This window comes from Eucalyptus grandis, chromosome 6 (assembly GCF_016545825.1).
Source record: "Eucalyptus grandis isolate ANBG69807.140 chromosome 6, ASM1654582v1, whole genome shotgun sequence".
Lineage (NCBI taxonomy): Eukaryota > Viridiplantae > Streptophyta > Magnoliopsida > Myrtales > Myrtaceae > Eucalyptus > Eucalyptus grandis.
In genome coordinates, this window is record NC_052617.1 from 35,496,332 (window position 1) to 35,516,406 (window position 20,075).

A 20,075-nucleotide genomic window follows, 5' to 3' on the forward strand; every position below is an offset into this window, starting at 1 on the left:
CTTTCTAATGCTATGCAAGGCGTGTTTTGAGGATTCAAGAATACTAGAATTCCTCTTTATGCCACTAGTATGAGAGATAATATTCTTACTCTTTCTCATAAGTTATTTTTCTAGCTGTTGTTTGGTAAATTTTTCCAACCGCCGCATGACCGCCCCCTCCCGTGGCCAGTGGGCTATGGGTGGCAATCCTACAGTGGCGGCGGTCGGCGGTCATGCGGCGGTCGTGCGACGATATTCAAGAGATATGATAATTGGATGGTTACTATATGTAACTTATAACAACTTTGTCATAGGCAGGTCCAGTGGAGTTTACAGCTGCATGATATTCTATTTTTTTATTTAATCAAGTTGTGAACATTTTTACATTCTCTTTGGCCCCTATAACAATTTCACTTGTCGCCAAAGACAAAACTCTTGGAAAAACAGGTGCCAACCTAGCAAGAGATGAAAGCATCAAGACATGCTCAACTGAGGAGATAGAAATGGCAGAGCTGACGCATGATGATGAAAGTGATTTATCTTTGGAGATAGATGACCAATCTCATCTTGTTAGCGACGATGAAATCATAGAAATAGAAGAGCCATCTCATCTTGTTACCGACGATAAAATCATAAAAATAGAAGAGCCAAGGCTTGATGATGAAATTGTTCTAGTAGAAGGTACGTTCCAATCTCATCTTATTAGTTTCACCATTTAATCAAAAGACTTGGCAAGATGTCAGTTCTTTAATGACCATATTTTTGGATGACTAGATTTTACGGCAACTACATGTAGTAAGGAAAGGGAAATATACCTCTTCCCAATCTACTGCACTAGTAGTTGCCAGAATCGTTGGCGTTTTGCTACCATTATCTCTAACATTTAGTGCTAAAAGTTTTTTTGCTTTTAAGGGCGTAAGATCTATAAGTGTCCTCCTTCAAGATATAATTGTTGGATTGCCTTGACACTATATTGACTAATTGCAGGTATTGCTTGTTTAGATAGGCTCCCATACAAACCTAAGTTAGGAGCTATTTACGATTGAGATCCATTGGGACTCATGCTATTCTCCTTTCTAATGCTATGCAATACGTGTTTTGAGGATTCAAGAATACTAAAACTTCTTTTTATGCCACTAGTATGAGAGATAATATTCTTACTCTTCCTCATAAATTATTTTTCTAGTTGTTGTGACAAAATTGTAAATTCGCATTTAGTTAATTTTTCCAACCGCCGCATGACTGCCCCCTCTTGCGGCAATCCTACAGCGATGGTCGGCGGTGGTGGTCGGCGGTCGTGCGGCAGTCGTGCGGTGATCGTGCGACGATCGTGTAGCGGTTGTGCGACGATATTCAAGAAATATGATAATTGGATGGTTACTATATGTAACTTATAGCAACTTTGTCATGGGTAGGTCCAGTGGAGTATATAGTTGCAGGATATTCTATCTTTTTATTTAATCAAGCTGTGAACATTTTTACATTCCCTTCGACCATTGTAACAGCTTCATTTGTCGCCAAAGACAAAACTCTTGAAAAAACATGTGCCAACCTAGCAAGAGATGAAAGCATCAAGACATGCTCAACTGAGGAGATAGAAATGGCAGAGCCAACGCATATGATGAAAGTGATTTATCTTTGGAGATAGATGGCCAATCTCATCTTGTTTGCGACAATAAAATCATAGAAATAGAATAGCCATCTCATCTTGTTAAAGACGATGAAATCATAGAAATAGAAGAGCCAAGGCTTGATGATGAAATCGTTCCAGCAAAAGGTACGTTTCAATCTCATCTTATTAGTTTCACCATTTAATCAAAAGACTTGGCAAGATGCCAATTCTTTAATGACCGTATTTTTGGATGACCATATTTTACGGCAACTACATGTAGTAAGGAAATGGAATATACATCTTTCCCATCTACTTCACTAGTAGTTGCTGGGATCCTTGGCGTTTTGCTACCATTATCTCTAGCATTTGGTGCTAAAAGCTTCTTTGCCTTTATGAGCATAAGATTTGTAAGTGTCTTCCTTCTAGATATAATTGTTGGATTGCCTTAACACTACATTGACTAATTGCAGCTGTTACTTATTTGGATAGGCTTCCATACAAACCTTAGCTAGGAGTTACTTACGATTGAGATCCATTAGGGCTCCTGCTATTCTAATTTCTAATGCTATGCAATGCGTGTTTCAAGGATTCAAGGATACTAGAACTCTTTTTTATGCCACTGGTATGAGAGATAATATTTTTATTCTTCATCATAAGTTATTTTTCAAGCTATTGTGATAAAATGGTAAATTTGCATTTGGCAAATTTTTCCAACCACCGTATGACTGCCCCCTCCCGCGGCCGGTGGGCGGCAATCTTGTGGCAGTGGTCGGCAATGACGGTCGGGGGTCATGCGACAATCGTGCGGTGGTCGTGTGACGATTGTGCAACGATATTCAAGAGATATGATAGTTGAATGGTTACTATATGTAACTTATAGTAACTTTGTCATGGGTAGGTCCAGTGGAGTTTGCAGTTGCAGGATATTCTATCTTTTTATTTAATCAAGCCGTGAACATTTTTACGTTCCCTCTAGCCACTGTAACAGCTTCACTTGTCACCAAAGACAAAACTCTTGAAAAACATGTGCCTACCTAGCAAGAGATGAAAGCATCAAGACATGCTCAATTAAGGAGATAGAAATGGAAGAGTTGACGCATGATGATGAAAGTGATTTATCTGTGGAAATAAATGGCCAATCTCATCTTGTTAGCGACGATGAAATCATAAAAATAGAAGAGCCATCTCATCTTGTTAGTGACGATGAAATCATAGAAATAGAAGAGCCAAGGCTTGATGATGAAATCGTTCCAGTAGAAGGTACGTTCTAATCTCATCTTATTAGTTTCACCATTTAATCAAAAGACTTGGCAAGATGTCAGTTCTTTAATGACCGTATTTTTGGATGACCATATTTTACGGCAACTACATGTAGTAGGGAAAGGAAATACACATTTTCCCCATCTACTTCACTAGTAGTTGTCGGGATCCTTGGCATTTTATTACCATTATCTTTAGCATTTGGTGCTAAAAGCTTCTTTGCTTTTATGGGCGTAAGATCTATAAGTGTCTTCCTTCTAAATATAATTGTTGGATTGCCTTGACACTACGTTGACTAATTGCAGCCGTTGCTTGTTTGGATAGGCTACCATACAAACCTCAGCTAGGAGCTACTTGCAATTGAGATCTATTAGGGCTCCTGCTATTCTCCTTTCTAGTACTATGCAATGCGTGTTTGGAGGATTCAAGGATACTGGAACTCATCTTTATGCCATTGTTATGAGAGAGAATATTCTTACTCTTTCTCAAAAGTTATTTTTCTAGCTGTTGTGACAAAATGATAAATTTGCATTTGGTAAATTTTTCCAACCGCCGCATGACCGCCCCCTCCTGCGGTCGATGGGCTGTGGCGGCAATCCTGCTACGGCGGTCGTGCGACGATATTCAAGAGATATGATAATTGGATGGTTACTATATGTAACTTATAGCAACTTTGTCATGGGCAAGTCCAGTGGAGTTTGCAACTGTAGGATATTTTATCTTTTTATTTAATCAAGCTGTGAACATTTTTACATTTCATTTGACCACTGTAACAGCTTCACTTGTTGCCAAAGATAAGACTCTAAAAAAAACATGTGTCAACCTAGCAAGAGATGAAAGCATCAAGACATGCTCAATTGAGGAGATAGAAATGGAAGAGTCAACGCATGATGATGAAAGTGATTTATCTTTGGAGATAGATTGTCAATCTCATCTTGTTAGCGATGATGAAATCATAAAAATAGAATTACATTGCGATATTATATATCCAAGAAATAAGAAAATGAGTATGATAATTTTCTCTACCATTTTCTTTTAGAATCCGCTGTAATTTGGAGATGGTATGTTGAGCTAGGAACCTTGCCCCCATCCACTCATTTCCAATTGTAGACTCGTATTTTCTGTCATGATATTGCCGTTGATATTTACACATGAAAAATGATATAATCACTTATCATATTTTTACAAGTTCAATAACAAGGCTTAGGTTCAAAGATTTATTGCAAGGTATACTTGGAAGGGCTCGTGCGGCAATGGCCTATACGTGGGTCATGCTCAACTTGTAGAGGGTTAACCCTGGTGGTTCGATAAATTGAGACGCTTATGATATTATGCTTGCATGTCATCTTAAAAAAGATGATAGCATGACATCTCACAAATTATTTATCATATTATTGTTTGAGTAAATAGAACAAATAGTCCTTGAATTTTCGCCAAATGTATAACGTGATCAATAAATTATAACCCAATGTGCAATGTCATTCTTGAAACTTTAATTTTATTCATTGTGGTTTTTCGACTTTTAATACATATTCAACTTAGTCTTAAAATTGTATGAAACGTTAAACGCTATCCTTCCAATTATTCAAGCTCAGAACAACTTTTCAAAAAATTTCATACAAATCAAGGACATAATTGAACATGTATCAAAAGTCAGGAGACAATATTAGACAAATTAAAAATTCACAAATAACATTGCATATTGGGTTAAAATTTATGGATTACATTTAATAAATTTAAAGTTTATGGATTATATACACATTGAGTTAAAATTCAATGTGTATATAATCCATAAACTTTAAATTCATTAAATGTAATCCATAAATTGGGTTATATGATGTTAGCATAATTTAATTTATATATGCTATTTTGGAGGAATCATTTCCATTTGCAACTCCTTTGGAAATATTACCCGAATGGTATTTCTTTCCCGTATTTCAAATACTTCGTATAGTACCTAATAATAATAATAGGATTACTTTTTTTTTTTTTCTTTTATTGATGAAAACTATTGATAAAAATAATTAGATATAATAGCACATGGATCATTTGTAACATAATCTCTTCTTATTTTGCACATGGATTATTTTAGTCAATTTAAGTTAGTCATGCAACATGGGCTTCACACACATCCGAAATGCAATATAAATTTAATGTTGATTCTTCTATACTGTGGATAAAACCATAAAATAGGATTATTTAAATCCTCAGATCAGCTATCTGAATTTATTATTACACAGCATTACATTATGTTTCAACGAGATTATTATGAACTATGAAGGCTCGGCTAATCCGAATGGGCCTTCCGGTCATTATAAACACATATTGGCACACTGCAATACCATTAATGGAGTCCATTTCTATTTTTTGCATTATAGGGTTCTTCTTATCTCAAATGCATCTTTTAGCACTAAGGAAGCAAGCATATCTTGTTGAAATCCCCGGACACGGTCGTTTATCTATTACATGGGAGGCAATAACCTAAATTTTCGTTTAGGACTTTTACTAAATTTTCATCAGCTGAACCCACCATTTTTCTCATTACTACTTTTAATTGTTTATTTGCCACATCTGTTATGTAGATGCCCATCTTACATAAGTGGAGTCTGTAAAATTTATAAGAAAAATACATTTAGGAGATTAACAAAGTGGCAATATGCATCCACACACCTCCACACAAGTAAATCTGAATAATATAAAATTCTTGTTAAATATGAATTATTCCTGCATAAAGAATATACAAATATAAGGTATTTAATTATATAATTTATTTATGCTTTTTATTTTTTCTTCTTTCGAACTAATTCTCTAATAATATTCGATTAAAATAATGCAACCCGAGAAATTATTTAATTAAAACAAATCGTATCCGAAGGCACAAATGGGACACATGATAATCCAAATCCTTTTTAAATGGAAAGCCAGTGATGACAAGCTGGAGTTAGGCTACCATGGGACTAGGCCTGCAATGGGATTGAAGAATTCCTAGGTAAGCAATGATCAATCAACAAATTGATTGACCTTATGAAAGTGACCGAATGAGATCGACCTTACTTCCTCTTATTCTCTCACCAAACCTTCTTAATTTCAGCTCCACAATTCAGCTCCATGTCAATCACTCAATTTTCTTAAGATGGTGATGAAGTGAATCATGTTATTTTGCTGAACCACCACATAAACGCTCTGGTGGGGCTCGAATTTGTGATTGGAACACCGAAAAAGAGGAGGCCGTTCAAATGGTGCCACTTTCAATTCTAAGCTGTCGTAGTCAACGGCACGATAATTTCCCAATGAAAAGGAATGATTGAGGATTGCCGGTCATGACCTCGCTTTTCATTCTCGCCACATGAGACATGAGGTAGCATTCTATATTCATTTGCCAATCTCATCACATTCACATTATCTTTCCCTTTGATTAGTCCTACATTCATTTCTTCGCCCATACTTGATGAGCTAGATTGCCATATGATGTTAGTTATATTCAGTAAATAAATCATAATCAATTTAGACTCAATTCTATAGGTCATGAATGGGTTTAATATGGATGTTAAATGGGTTACTTAAACCTTGCCCACCTCTATAAATCTCTCCACTCTCACTCAATCTCATGCTTACCAATTTCATATTTACCTCAATTTGGGTATCTGTTTTCCTAAATTATGTTAAATATAAAAGTATCATAGCAATATGGATTAAGTTAAGCATGGATTAGATAAATGTCAAATCGGATATGAGTCACTCGATTTGTATTACACAGGAATGGATCAAAATTTAACTCGCTCTGCGCTCTCACCTCAGTCTAAGTATTAGTTTTCCTAAATTTGGTTAAATATAAAAGTGTTATAACAATATAAATCGGATTGGATATATGTCAAATCGGATATGGGTTACTATATTTTGATCCAAGAATGAAATTAGTCACATGGTTTCAGTGGACGACACATTATCGACACACTTGTCTCCTGATTGCGACACTGATTAACATTATGAATTGCACGAGCATTGGAAGAACTGAATCATTCGCACAAATTGAAGGATATTCCATTTTGGCAGTACAGAATAGTTATATATATCTCAGCTCATTTCACCGCTTTATGCTCCTCCACTCTGGCCTCATCACCAAAAAGAGCCCCCCACATAAAAGCAACATCCCGAGTTGTCAACACCAACTAAAGAAGAAGCACCCCACCAATGGTGCATAGAAAGGTTACACATTATTACTAAAACGAAAGATTCTAGACTTCGATTTCACGATCATGCTACCCCAATCAGTCAGTGAAATTAGCAATAGTGGCGTTCGGCTCGCAGGCCCTGGCGGCAGGGCTGGGCTCGACGCTCGGGTTTGGCGGGACCGGCTTCCCTAGGAGCTCGGCGGGCAAGTCCTTGACGCCCTTGAGGTAGAAGGTGTAGAAGAGCTTGAAAGGGAAGATGAGCTGCTGCAGCTTGACCTGCCCAGTCGCGCCCTCGAAGATGCCAGGACCCGCCGGTCACGGCCAGGTATGTGTCCTCGTAGGTCAGGTAAGGGCCTTGGACCGCGATGTGGCCGTAGTCGCCGAAGTAGAAGCTGAAGATGGCCTCATAGCGGTCGCCTTTCTTCTCCGGCTTGTTCTGTATCAGGATGCATATGCCCGCAGTGATGCCCACTCTCTTCTGCAGGTCCCCAGTGTACAACTGCATTGTGAATTCAAGGAAGAAGAAAGTTGAATTAAGTGTTGTTGTGGTGAAGCATAGAATTGTTCCACTCTACACATTGCCGACTGAAAAAGTTCTAATTTTTATCTTACTAGAGCTACAGTATGCATTATTTATTCATCAAACACAGAAGCCGTCTTTCTTCCCAACAAATGAATTGTGATCATACATGTTAATGGTGAAGAGAAGAACCCGATTACCAAATCAACCTGCTCTACTATTGCCCAGTAAGAGAAATTGTTGGCCAGTAAGATCCCGACCGAATCAAGCGCAAGAAGTTCAAGATAAGCAGTCTATGCCCAGTAAAAAGAAGTCAATAAAGGCCAAGAAATGACAATCAGGTCAATTGAACCCCAACGAAAGAGGGTTTTAAATGTCCTGTTGAGTAAGCAACACGATCCAGGAAAACGAAAGACTTGTCGGATGATGCAGGGATGAAGCGAAGCGAAGGACAAGGAACTAACTTTGTTACTGAAAGGGACGAGATCGCCGAGGGAATTGACGGGCTTCTGGCTCAATTTGAGGATAGCTGGGCTTCCTCGATCTCTCTCGTTGATCTCGTAGATACACAGTTCTTGAACTTTCCCTACACAAAAAGGAAGTTCTTCATCAGTAATCTCGAGAAAGTTAAGGTTAAAGGGTCGAATCGATCGCACTGAGAGGGCAAAAAAAAGGCATCGGGACACGAATCTTGAAAAGAGATCGACTTGATCCAGCAAAATAAGTTCAGACAGACCCTTCTTGGCTCTTGGAGGTTATGCCACAAAGAAAAGTAAGGTGGGGAAGCAACTTTACCAGGGGCAGAGTCACCACCAGCAGGCGCAGCCTGGCTCTTGCAAGAGAAGGATCTTCTGGGCAAGGCAGAGCAGAGGCTCTGGCTCGAGCTGGAGGGAGATGCCGCGGCGAGCTTGGGCAGAAACGGGGTGGAGAGGTTGAAAGGCAAGAGGGTCTTGGGAGGCGAGCCGCTCGCAGATCTGGAGCTCCTGGCGAGCTTCACGGAGGAGGAAGAGATGGTTCTGAGAGCAGAGCTCGAACAAGCCATGGTTGCTGGACGCAGATGGGTCGAAACTAGCAGAAGATGGGTTGAGGAGTGGCCTTCCGGTTTAGGGGTCAGACGAGCAGGGGAAGGAAGAGAAAGTGGTGTGTTGTTTATATAGATGGAACGGAAGGGATGGGATTGGGGGGGTACAGAAGTAGGTGCGCCAAAAAGCGAAGGAAAAGTTGAATTTTTGAGCATGTGAATGTAGTGGGAAGAATTCATCGCGTTAGTGGCCGGTGCTGGTGGGAATAGAGAGGAGGAGGAGGAGGAGGAGGAAAGAGTGGACTGTTGAATGATGACCGGTTTGATTCCTTGCACCAGTCAATGGCTGTCTCGATGGCAATGTTAAGCCATGATTAGGCCTCGGGGAAAAGTTTTTAATTACCAGTAAAGCGAATGCTTTTTGATTGATCGGACCACGTGGCATTCACACGATTCCACAGGTCGTATGGACATAAAATACATAATAATTGCTTCTTTGGTGTGCCTCGCATTACTGCTTGATACACACCTCAGTCCAAATTACTCCTACTTCAATATGTTATCCTCGAGTTATTACTTGCTCGGGGAGCAAAGTTGACAATGCATTTGTAGATCTCGTTGTATAGAAGAATCTAAACACGTATGATACAGATACTTCGATCCATCTGGCCATATTAGAACCACATTAAGAAGTAAAAGTCATGCAATGATGTTTGAATGAAATACACTTTTTAGAAGGTCCAACCCATGTCAATTTTTTGATTGATTGGTTAGTAGGGCCAAATTTGGGGTAGGGAGTTTGGGGAGGGGGTTCATGGCAGCGGCTCGACCCGTGAGGGTGAGTATGACAAAATTTCTGAAACAGAAATCAATTTTTATTCCATGAACGAGTTTCTGAGTAAAGAAATGCAATTAATAACAATTCAAAATTTCAATTTATGAAATAAAAATTCGCTTGATAATAGAATAGAATTTTTATTTCTAGAAGTGGCAACCATCGATATCCGGTGGCCGAAGTCTGACGTTTGGTGACCGACGTTTGGCGTGCGACGTCCGGTGATCAGTGGCGGGTAGTCGAAGTCCAAAGTCCGACATTTGGCGTTCGGCAACCAAGTCTGGTGATCAGTGGTGAGCGGCCAAAGTTCGGAGTCCAACATTGGAGTCCAACGATCGACAACCATCGTCCCACGTCTGGAGTTTGACGTTTGACGTCTGACATCTAGAGTTTGGCGATAGGAGGCCTACAATGAGTGGCCAGAGTTCGGCGGCGGGTGGCGGACAGCCAACATCCGGCGATCGGTGGCAAGTGGCGGATGGTTGTCGACGAACATCCGATGGTTGGTGGTAAGACTCCGACATCCAATGATTGGTGATAAGCGGCCAATGAGCGTCCGGCATCTGGCAATCGGCGGTTGGCGACGGGCGATCGGAGTGCGGTGGTCAGCAATCAACGTCCAATGGCTGGCAATCGATGGCTAGTGGCTGGGGCCGGTGGCAGGCGGGCGGCAATCGACGGCGAGCGTTTGGCATCCTATGGGCGGCAAGTGGGCGATGGGCGGTGACGAGTGAATGATGAAAAAAATTTTGATTTTTCATTTCTATTTTAGAAATAGAATAGCTAAAAATTTTAATTTTTGATTTCTGCTCCAAATTTATTTATGGAATATAAATCTATTCAAGAAATAAAAAAATGAAATTGCGTTATTAAACGGATTTCTGTTCCAAACTTGTTTTGAGGAACATAAAAACAGAGAAATAGAGAAACGAAGTTTTGTCATGCGTGCCCTGACTTTCCCAACATCTGCCCCACCTTGATTATTGAAGAAAGTTTAAGATTCTGCAAAATTTCCCACTCCTTTGAAAAGATAAAGATTTTATAAAGTCTCGAAGCTAAGAATATGTAATTAGAAAATTCTAACAAAAAAGAAAATTCCAATTCGGACCATTTCTTGAATTTTGTTAAAAGAAGAAATTAAGGGACTGCTCATTTGCACTCGTAAGTTACTTCCATCTCGATAATCTTATTTAGAATTTCAAATACAAGCGATCATTTCTGCATCAAAAGTCATAAAAAAGAACGTGGCTATTTGAATTTTTTTTAACGACTGAAGACTTCGATTGGCCCAAGAATCTCGTGGTCCCATGCCCCGACAAACACACAGCCAACCCAGAGTCCACTACAAATACACATGCCCCAACCAAACCCCAAATCAATTGCTTCCCCGACTCTTCCTCTTGGTGGAAATTCACAATCGTCCTCCATATTTTTAAAAGTGCCCGCACCGTCACGTTCTACACATTGCCACCACTTTTCTTATTTTTCTCGGATAGGAAATTAATGATGCAGTGCCACCTTTCTTTGTCCCTAAAACACTTTGAAATTTCTTTTTTCTTTCCAAATGTATAACATTGACATGCAATACTTTTCTTCATTTTTCTCGAAACTTTGAGGTAATTCATCATCGTTTTTTGATTTGTACAGATATAATCATGCGTAGAATTGATAATCACCCCCTAATTAAAGGGTAAAAAAAATGAGAAATCGAGGCTGTTAAATGAATAACAATATTCTTTGTTTTTTTTTTTTTTGGGTTCTTGTTAATAAAACTTTATAAGAAAAATATTTTCATTTTTAATGTGCTAATTATACATAATACAAGAAGGATGGTGCATCGAACATGACTAATCATTTTTCATTAAACAACAAAATCCAATTTATGTTTTAGGGAAAATTCTAATTTTTAGTCTCTCTTGCGCATTTCTAATAGACAAATCTCGGTGTGTAAAGTCACATATAATTCTTTTTTATAATGTCATAAAACTTGGAGGAAATTTCAAATTTTGATGGGAGTGCGACCTGTGGATAAATATTCCATATAACTCTGCAAAGTATATATATATATAAAAAAAAAATTGTTTTTGCCGAAGAGCAAATAAATATGCCCTAAAAGAAATGGCAAAGCTTAAAAGGCGTTTGATGGTTACACTTGCATTGCTTCCGTCATGATGCCGTCATCGTCATTATTAAAATCTTTTAATGTGGGAGAAACTTGGAATTGCATACTCAATGTGCCCATCATTGCCCAATTGATACACAGACGCAAGTGTCACAGCTCGGTCGAACATGATCAATCAAATACCGTGCAGCTTTAGGATTTGTAATCTAAAGTTAGCCTTTCCACTCACACACACAAATACAAGGATCAACAGCACAAAAGAGCAAGTGTATTCACTATGAACAAGCTAGTTACAATGAGGAAGAGGGACTCCTATTTATACAAGTTCGGGTTGTATCTTAGCCGTTGATTGTCTTTCCGATCCAACTGTGGAGTTTGAATCCGTATCATCATTATAAGGCTACACAGCAGATTACTTAATGGTTGTAGCCCTTGGAAAGCCCATGGGTGTGTCGGAAGTAAGATCAAGATAGCAAGGTCACCCGACACAAGAGTAGCTAAACGGTCACAAGCTACATGTGGACTGGCCTAGCATTGCTCACGGGTCATTTATGAGCCTTTGTTTGGATCGCGCATGGGTTGGCCATGTGCAGATTGTGGATCGTTCATGGATCGATCATGAGTTGTTCTTGGACAAGCCCTTATGCGTGACACAGCCTCATCACGGACGGTCTTAGATCATGCCTCGTTTGTGGGCCGTGTCACAAGCATGCATCGTCGAAAAACAGTTTCTTGATACATCCTTTGAACATATAGCAATCAAACCCCAAAGATTTGTGAAATTATAGGTTTGCGCATTGTGCTTATTCCAAATACATCGATAACATCGATCTGTAACTATCTTTTTCATATCCTCGTTCAAAGTCGTCATGATGGTTGATCGCTGTGATGACAAACGAGGGCACCATCGTGGTGGTCACCATGGTGGTTGCCTCTCAATGGTCGAGATCCAGGCAACTAAATAAGGCTTTTATGACTTTCCGGTACGGTGGTTACTCATGATATCTCTCTCCGCCTCTTTTACTTTCATGGACCATTTTCATTGTCGTCATGTACTCGACCACTGTGATGAGTAGATAATACCCCTATCACGGTGGTTCGTCACTTGCATTTTTGCTCTTCATTTTATCCGATCTTATATTGTAAAAGTCCTTAATCGTTGTCCCGGTGGTTAAACGCAGCCTAAGTACCCTTGCAAATGCACCTAAAAAAACTTCTCCAACATTATTACCGGGCTCGATTTCAGACTGAAGGTCACCAGCCAACAAAATAAAAATCCTGAAAGTCTTGAGAATCAAAAGACTGGGCCTAGCCTGGTCAGGCCTGGCCCATGAATTAGTCCCATCGTCAAAGCCCACGCGTGCACACACAAGTTCTTCCAAAACGGGTCAAGTTCGGGCTCTAGCCTGCCCAAGCGATAGGCGGGTCGGGCGAGCCCGACTTTGAGATCACGGGCGCGGCTAGTTGGGAACTTGGAAGCTTCCGTTTAAAATGACCGTTCAATTCATCATCCCTGAGCTCGTCCTGCCCTACAATTCACACAATAAGATGGTTTTTTCCTGAGTGACGTGACCAACGCACGATGAGTGCCATTACATCGTGAAAATGGAACGATCAAAAGGCATCTCCGATATGCGTATCATTTCTAAATGAGATTTGGAAGTCCCCGATTATTATTCATTGCAACTCCGTGTTGATTTCGAATTTTATAAAGAAATTAGTAAAGGCCATGCATGCACCAAGCACACGTGTCCCGAGGACAATGTCAAGATATTGGAAATCATGACGCATAGTAAAATGATAAGTCTCGTCGAATATTTAGGGCGCATATGGTAATGTTTTTATTCCAAAATGTAATTTCTTTTTAGAAATAGTTATTTTCTATTTTTAATTTTCGAAATAATTTCCAAATAAAATAACACATTTAGTAACTATACAAAGTTTATATTCTTGGAATAAAAAAGAATAAAAATACATTTTGTATGATTTATAAATTTTTGTATTTATTCGTTTTTTCTTTTTGTTTATAAACCGCCGTCGCATGACTGCCGATTGTTGTCGTATGACCGCTGACCGTTGCCACCGACGGTTGGAGGTTGTGCAGAGGCGGGCAACGATCAAGTGGTGGCGACGATGGTTGGGTGGCAGTGATGGTGGTCAATGGCGATCCTCGGTTGGTGGGTCTGTGGGCGATGGTTAGGTGGTGGCGGCGGTCGGCAACTAGCGATCGGTTGGTGGTGGTTACGAGTGGTTGGAGGTGGCGGCGGGCCTACAGGTGGCCACAATAAGGAAGAATAACAAAAGAAAAATAAAAAATAAAAATATAGCTTTTTAGAAATTGTTCCTGAGAACAATAAACTATTTTTATTTATTTTTTCTTATTGTTTGTTTCTACATTTCAAATCTATTTCTGGCTACCTTTCTATTTTGAGAAATAGAAAAATAAGTTAACGTTATTAAATAAATTTCTATTCTTTTTTTATTCTGAGGAACAAAAGAATAGAAATCGAGGGAAACAGAAACGTTACCATACAGCACTTTAATATCCATCACGGATATACAAATTAGAAACTTATATTTGCATCGTATTACTCTGTAGGTGTCATTAATAAACTGAAAATTGAAATTCTTTCCAAATAGATTTCATAAGAACATTTGTTGTCACATTAAAATATACATTTTGTAAATTTCACCAGCCAATTTTCCAGAGAAACGTGATTATTTCGAAAATTCATGCACGTTTATTACGAAATTATACATGGGACCCAAGCCCATCCAAAGATCAAGTAAGCAATAGGCATGATATCGTAAGGAATCTCCATGAAATTATTGAACGAATTTAAATGGGGACAGGAAAATAAAAAAAGCTTTAGAAATTAAATGAAGTGAAGGCGGGGCCCACCGCAGCATCACCAGCCACAGCAGAATCGGGTGGGAGCCCCTCCAAGATCAGATCATGGCACCCACATCAGACAAATCGGACGGCCCGGATGAGGATACCGAGTGGGACCCACCTTTGATTCTTCCTTCCATATCTGCTCGGCTCCGGGTGTACGTATTTAATTTCGAAATGTCAGAAAACGATGACAGCCTCATCATCATTTCGCAAACGCATGAACACCACCGAGACGACGACGTCGTTGTATGAAATCCCCAGCCTGCAATGCCATGTCATCCACCACTCCTTTTCCTCTTCCTCCAGCCCATACTGAAAACAACCCTTCTTCTGCATGCGTCTTTTCTCTCATCTGGCCCGAGTCGAATGTTTTTTTTTCTTTTTCCTGCATAAATCGAGCGAGAAAGTGACCTCGGCGAGTTCCTTTGCCCCTTGGCGAAAGGGGGATGATTCTTGTGGCGGTCCTTCACATGAGGTGGTCCGAGCAATGAAGACACCGATCTCTTTATTTCTACAGGTCTCTTTATCGACGCACTTCTATATAGTGAGATCTCGCCATTCCTAATATATATAATTGAAATAAGATAACCGTTGTTGTGAATAAGAAAAACAAATTAGAATGTCTTTTGTAATCTAAAATATCAAAATTAACAAGTAAAAATTGAAAAGGCTTTTGATATGATGAAGGTGAGGAGTGACGGCACATCGTCGATCGGGCTTGCAAAGAGACGGAGTGAGGTTGCTCGAGAGGTATTTGTGTCGCCATCTCTATGTTGTTATTGGAATTTTAAGGTAGTCGTGATATTTAAATGGCATGGTCTAATGACAAATAGGTCACACTACTCTCCATTCATAGTAAAGTTCGTACAATGTGGCACAAGGACGGTGGCTTATCGCTATCTACATCTTTAGCTATCATAATTCGTGGTCGTCGTTGTCAACATATCTAACTCTTATCTCTACTTGTTCGGAAAATTTAGGCAGAATGCATTATTTGTAACTTAAAGTCCAACCTATTGGATGTATGTGAAGCTCAACTCCATCATTACAATTTCTCGAAGGACACGTGACAGATCAAACCTTACAAGTACTATGATTCCTTCTCTTCTCCATCATAATTTAAACAATGTAAACTAATATATTTTAACCAATTTAAATGATATGAGATGACCCTTTTTCAAAATTTTGCCCAACAAAGTAAATAAAGGGAGAATCCACCAGGAATTTGTCCATATCCTTCCCCTTCACCGAAAGGTGCTACTCAAAAACTGCTCCACAATTTCATTCAGCAAAAGGTGGCGCCCACTGAAAAATAAACTGCAATTCATTTGAACCTTTCAACCCCTCCGAATCTGAGCTAAAACAAAGCAGAAAACCCAGAACTTGGAAAGTTGAGAAATTTGTGCGCGTGAGGAGAGAGAGAGAGAGAGAGAGAGAGAGAGAGCTGACCATGGAAAACCAATCTCCAAACTATATTGCCAGGCCAAGAGACCATCATCAAGAACCATCAGACTTCAACCTGAATGATTGGGATCTGAAAGCCACCAGGATCAGCAGACACAACACCAGCTCACGAAGGTTCTCCGCTTCCAACATCAGGAGCTTCAGAGAGGACAACCGCTCTTTCCGTTCCAACTTCACCATCTCCAGCACTGCCTCTTCCCCTGGCTACCCTTTTAAAGGTATCCAATTCTACCACTCTTTCTGTCTCCCCCTAGAGTCTATTTTCACTAAAGCTCAACTCGATTTGGACGGTCCACATTCCAGTCAAGTGCGCGCATCGCATGCATTAAGTGCCGTAAGTCGCACACATGATCCCTGCAAAACGATGTAGCTAGATACCGGGTGATGTGGTATCTCAAGTCTCTTGACGAGATCTTATTTCGACGTCACCATGCTTTTCGCAAACCAACGGCTTCAAAAGCTCATGGCTTTTTAGTTTGTCATCCAGTTTTCCTGAGATTTTTTTCTCTTTTGAAATTCATGATGCGCAGATGAGATTGATCCTTCAACATACTCCTTCAGTACTGCTCTCAAAGGTAACAAAACACATTTACAGTCTTCTTAGTTGTCATCTCACTAACCTAGCTAGCTTCTAACGAAGCTAATTTTGTCCGTACTTCTGTCGTACGAACAGAAAGTTCTCAAATTGTACGCTCTCTGAAATGCAGCATTACAGGCAAGGTCTGGATATGCGTGGGAGTGCTTATCGCCAGAAGGGTTCGCTCTGAATTCGAAGTGGAGCGATGCAGAGAAGTACATAAGCAACCCGCTCTCTGGGCAAGTGCCCATGGAGTGCTTGTCTGCAAAAACTCTCAGTGCAAGATCTTTCCGTAACATGATGACCAATCGGGTCACCATGTCCGCACCTCTCGTCTTTTCTGCTTCTTCGCATCTTTCGTATTACTCCGTGCAAACCAATAGTAAGCTCGCCTCTTCCAATCCACAAGAAAATGTGCTCCAAATCCCAATTCAAGGTTCATTCCAACTACCCTTTTTGTGTTTTTAGTCAGTCTCCGTTTTCACCGAAGTTTGGTTGCTTCTTGATCAAGAGGTAATCACAGGTCGGTAATCTCTCCTCTGCTCTTTTGTTCATTGGACTTTTCAGAAAAGAAAGTGGTGGGAGCGACTAGAGATGTCGGAGTTCAGAGCACGCTGACGGATCTGAAGTCGAGCAGCCCGAGCCCCACTTCAACCCCGTCAATCGGAGAGAGGATGACGAAACGGTGCGGTGAGGAAAGCGGGGAGTCGCCCCATTCGAATTCGAAGACGAAGTCCGAAGAAGAGGTAAGCATGTTTTGGGTTAAAAATATTTTAAGTCACTTGACTGCCACGATTAGCATGTCTTATAGCTTATGAACATATCTGGTCTCCCTCAACTTATTAATCTAAACTCTGAGCTGAACTTTTTCACACATTATCAAAGCCCTGCTTCCGCATCCTTCATCACCTAGCTTCGCGTATGGGTGGCTCCTCGTTCTTTAATTTGTGCCTTCTTCAATAGGGTTGCGGTCTCCTTTGCACATGAGTGTTAAAATGTTGATGTCACATGTTTGACAATTAGGCTGGAATATATGTTATATTCATATAGTCTTCCTCTGCCTATTATAGCCATATTCCAACATTTTGCGTATTTTTTTAGGAATTAATCTAATATCAAATGTGCTAGAACAATAAATATAATTAGGTTTTGGAGTGTGATACAATCAAATCTCAAGTACTATTGCACTCTATCAACCTCGATAATAACTGATTAACAGTCATATGATGTAAGCATTCTCTTCAAACTCTCCATCCCATCTCTTCATCTTTGGAAATTTATGATAAATTGTCCTTTTGCTTTCAAATTTCAAGCACCATGCATCCTCAAAAACAACCACAGCCGAGCATCCCATGAGATGTTCCCGCCCATCATCGAGAGAGATGAAGTCAAGTTGGTCCCTCCTGCTCTGAGCACAAAACGTGGCCCCACGATTTCTCATCCCCATCTCAAAACCGCTTGTCCTCTACACGAGCCTGCTTTTTTCCCCTTTTGTTCTGTTCCCCTTTGCTCGTCACAAAGTTAACTTTCTCCGCCAATAAAGCGAAAATTGCTTTTAACCCTTTGTAGATCTAGGCTCCCATGTTTTGCATTTTGAATTTGCGCGTACGATAACTCTTTCCAGGCTTGATTTGATGCTGTGCTTTGGTTCTGTCTTGTTGAACTACATCGAGATGCTTTGATAATGATGAATTTAAAAAAGGATTCTTTTCTCGAAGGACTTCTTTGTTGGCTTGTGTCGATTATCATTATTTCTTTTGGGGTTTCTTATCAACTCTCACAATGAAATAGCAACATCATGCTTTGGTGGGCACATGCTTTTTAGGGTCGAAACGTTCATCTTCTTCCTCGCCCGACCCCGCGCCGAATGAGTAATTCGTCCTGCGATCCCCCCACTTTTGTCTCATCAGCGCGCTGCACCGTCCCTCTGCTACGTGCAATCACACCCTTTCGACAAGATGGATGCCAAGATATTTTAGGTTACTGTCATGTTCACATGTATAGTACACACACATGAAATATAGTGGAAAATCGAAGCATTCGATCACATCGTGTGGTGTCCGTATCCAGGATCACGGCATTATGACAGAATCTGACTGTTTCGACGATGAAAACACTTGAAATATACGTTTGATCATGTGGACTATAATTACAAAAGCGCAGAAGAAAAATGCACACTGTCTTCTTAAACGTAAACTATGGAAATGGACAATGTCTAACTCCGTTATGGTCCATCTTGTTCTCTTGTCACATTTCTATGAAACGAAGTTCTCTATCTAACGTGCTTGATTGTACTGCCCCTAGTTAGAGTCATAATCAAGTTGATCTAAGTTAGTTTTCTCCATCGAATTCAGGCTAACCTGAATCCCGGTTTCTATTTGCATAAAGGGCTTTAGTAGATTGAATATTTCGTTACTGTCATCAACGTTGCATCATGCGTTGTAGAAACTCCACAGAAATGTTTCTATTGAAATAGGGTCATTATCTACTAAAATTGGAAGCCTCTGAAGATCCTCCGAAATGCATGGCGAATGAGTGGGGCATTGCCAAATCTTTGGGATCTTTTGAGGACTAGCATTCACTCATAAACGTGCTAACAAATATATATACAGGTTGGGCAGGTTGGAGTGAAAGAAGAAACAGTAGATGAAGAAGAAGGAGAAGAAGGCTCATCAATGAGGGTCAGTGAAGAGAGAGACAAGGAAGATGAGCCGAGAACTTGCAGAAGCAGGCAAGTCGGGTGCCTTTCATGGATGAGCAAGAGGAAGCAGAGGGAGAGCCACAAGCGCCCCGCCCGGAAGATCAAAGTATTTCTGTCACATATCAGAGCGTGCTAATGATGGTTGGGGGATCGATCACTTTTTCAGTAGCATGTCAATGTAATCGGTGGAGGACGATGGAGCGTGAATGAGAGACGGATGATGACGACCGAGGCAATTTTGGCTTTCCTTTTGTACTTTTGTTGGGGAGTCAGAGTTTGTGAATTGTTCTTGTCATTGAAGGGATGGCACGGCAGCTTTTCGCCGGATATCACATGCTTCGTTTTTGGTTCTCTCTTTTATCCTGGCTCGAAATGTGTTGCAATAGGGTCCAGCTTTGTGGACCGCAAGAAGGACGCAGAATGGTAGGAGTGGAAGAAGGCAAATAATTTTGGACAACTATAGGTCTGTGTCCATAAAATATCTTCCTTTCGGGAGCTGTCTTAGCTTTATATATGATCATCATTACGATATCTCTTTTTCCATTCTTAGACAGTCTTTGTCAGGATTTCGACTTCAAATCGATGAAAACTCTTATTAATATGGATTATTCTATTGTTCCGTTAAAAAAAGAAATTTATATGCCGTAGGTTTTGAAAGAGTTGATGAGTATAAAAACTTTGGTAAAAAAAAAAAGTTACCGACTTTTAGTAATTCATTGATTACTTACCGACAACTTTCATGAAATTACTAACTCTTTTTGAATATTTACAAATTATTTTCTTTTTCACTAATTTTTATTTGTCCTTGTTAACAATTTTTTTGAACTTATCAATTCTTATATGAACTCAATTTTTATTTGAGACTTTTATTTATTTATTTATTGATTACTAACTAGTTGTGGGGTGCTAACTCTCA

At 39.9% G+C, this 20,075-nt stretch overlaps 2 protein-coding genes across 2 annotated transcripts; one reads left to right on the plus strand and one right to left on the minus strand.

The window, feature by feature from the left end:
- Positions 1-6,853: 6,853 nt before the first annotated feature.
- On the minus strand, positions 6,854-8,806 carry LOC104449414 (allene oxide cyclase, chloroplastic). The gene is given in 4 exon segments (XM_010063562.3): positions 6,854-7,326; positions 7,328-7,522; positions 8,008-8,129; positions 8,339-8,806. Coding segments are annotated over 4 exon segments (990 nt in total). The 5' UTR covers positions 8,805-8,806; the 3' UTR covers positions 6,854-7,119.
- Positions 8,807-15,655: 6,849 nt separating this feature from the next.
- Positions 15,656-19,690, plus strand: LOC104449415. The gene is made up of 5 exons (XM_010063563.3): positions 15,656-16,099; positions 16,412-16,456; positions 16,589-16,894; positions 17,026-17,204; positions 19,071-19,690. The coding sequence occupies exons 1-5, from the start codon at positions 15,868-15,870 to the stop codon at positions 19,293-19,295; spliced, it is 987 nt and encodes a 328-aa protein (XP_010061865.2). The 5' UTR covers positions 15,656-15,867; the 3' UTR covers positions 19,296-19,690.
- The last annotated feature ends 385 nt before the right edge of the window (positions 19,691-20,075 follow it).

Excerpts from the sequence above, each read along its gene's own strand:
- LOC104449415 (XM_010063563.3), top strand. The coding sequence starts at position 15,868 with ATGGAAAACCAATCTCCAAACTATATTGCCAGGCCAAGAGACCATCAT. Across the intron at positions 16,100-16,411 it reads CCCTGGCTACCCTTTTAAAG|ATGAGATTGATCCTTCAACA; the intron begins GTATCCAATTCT and ends CATGATGCGCAG. Across the intron at positions 16,457-16,588 it reads CTTCAGTACTGCTCTCAAAG|CATTACAGGCAAGGTCTGGA; the intron begins GTAACAAAACAC and ends TCTGAAATGCAG.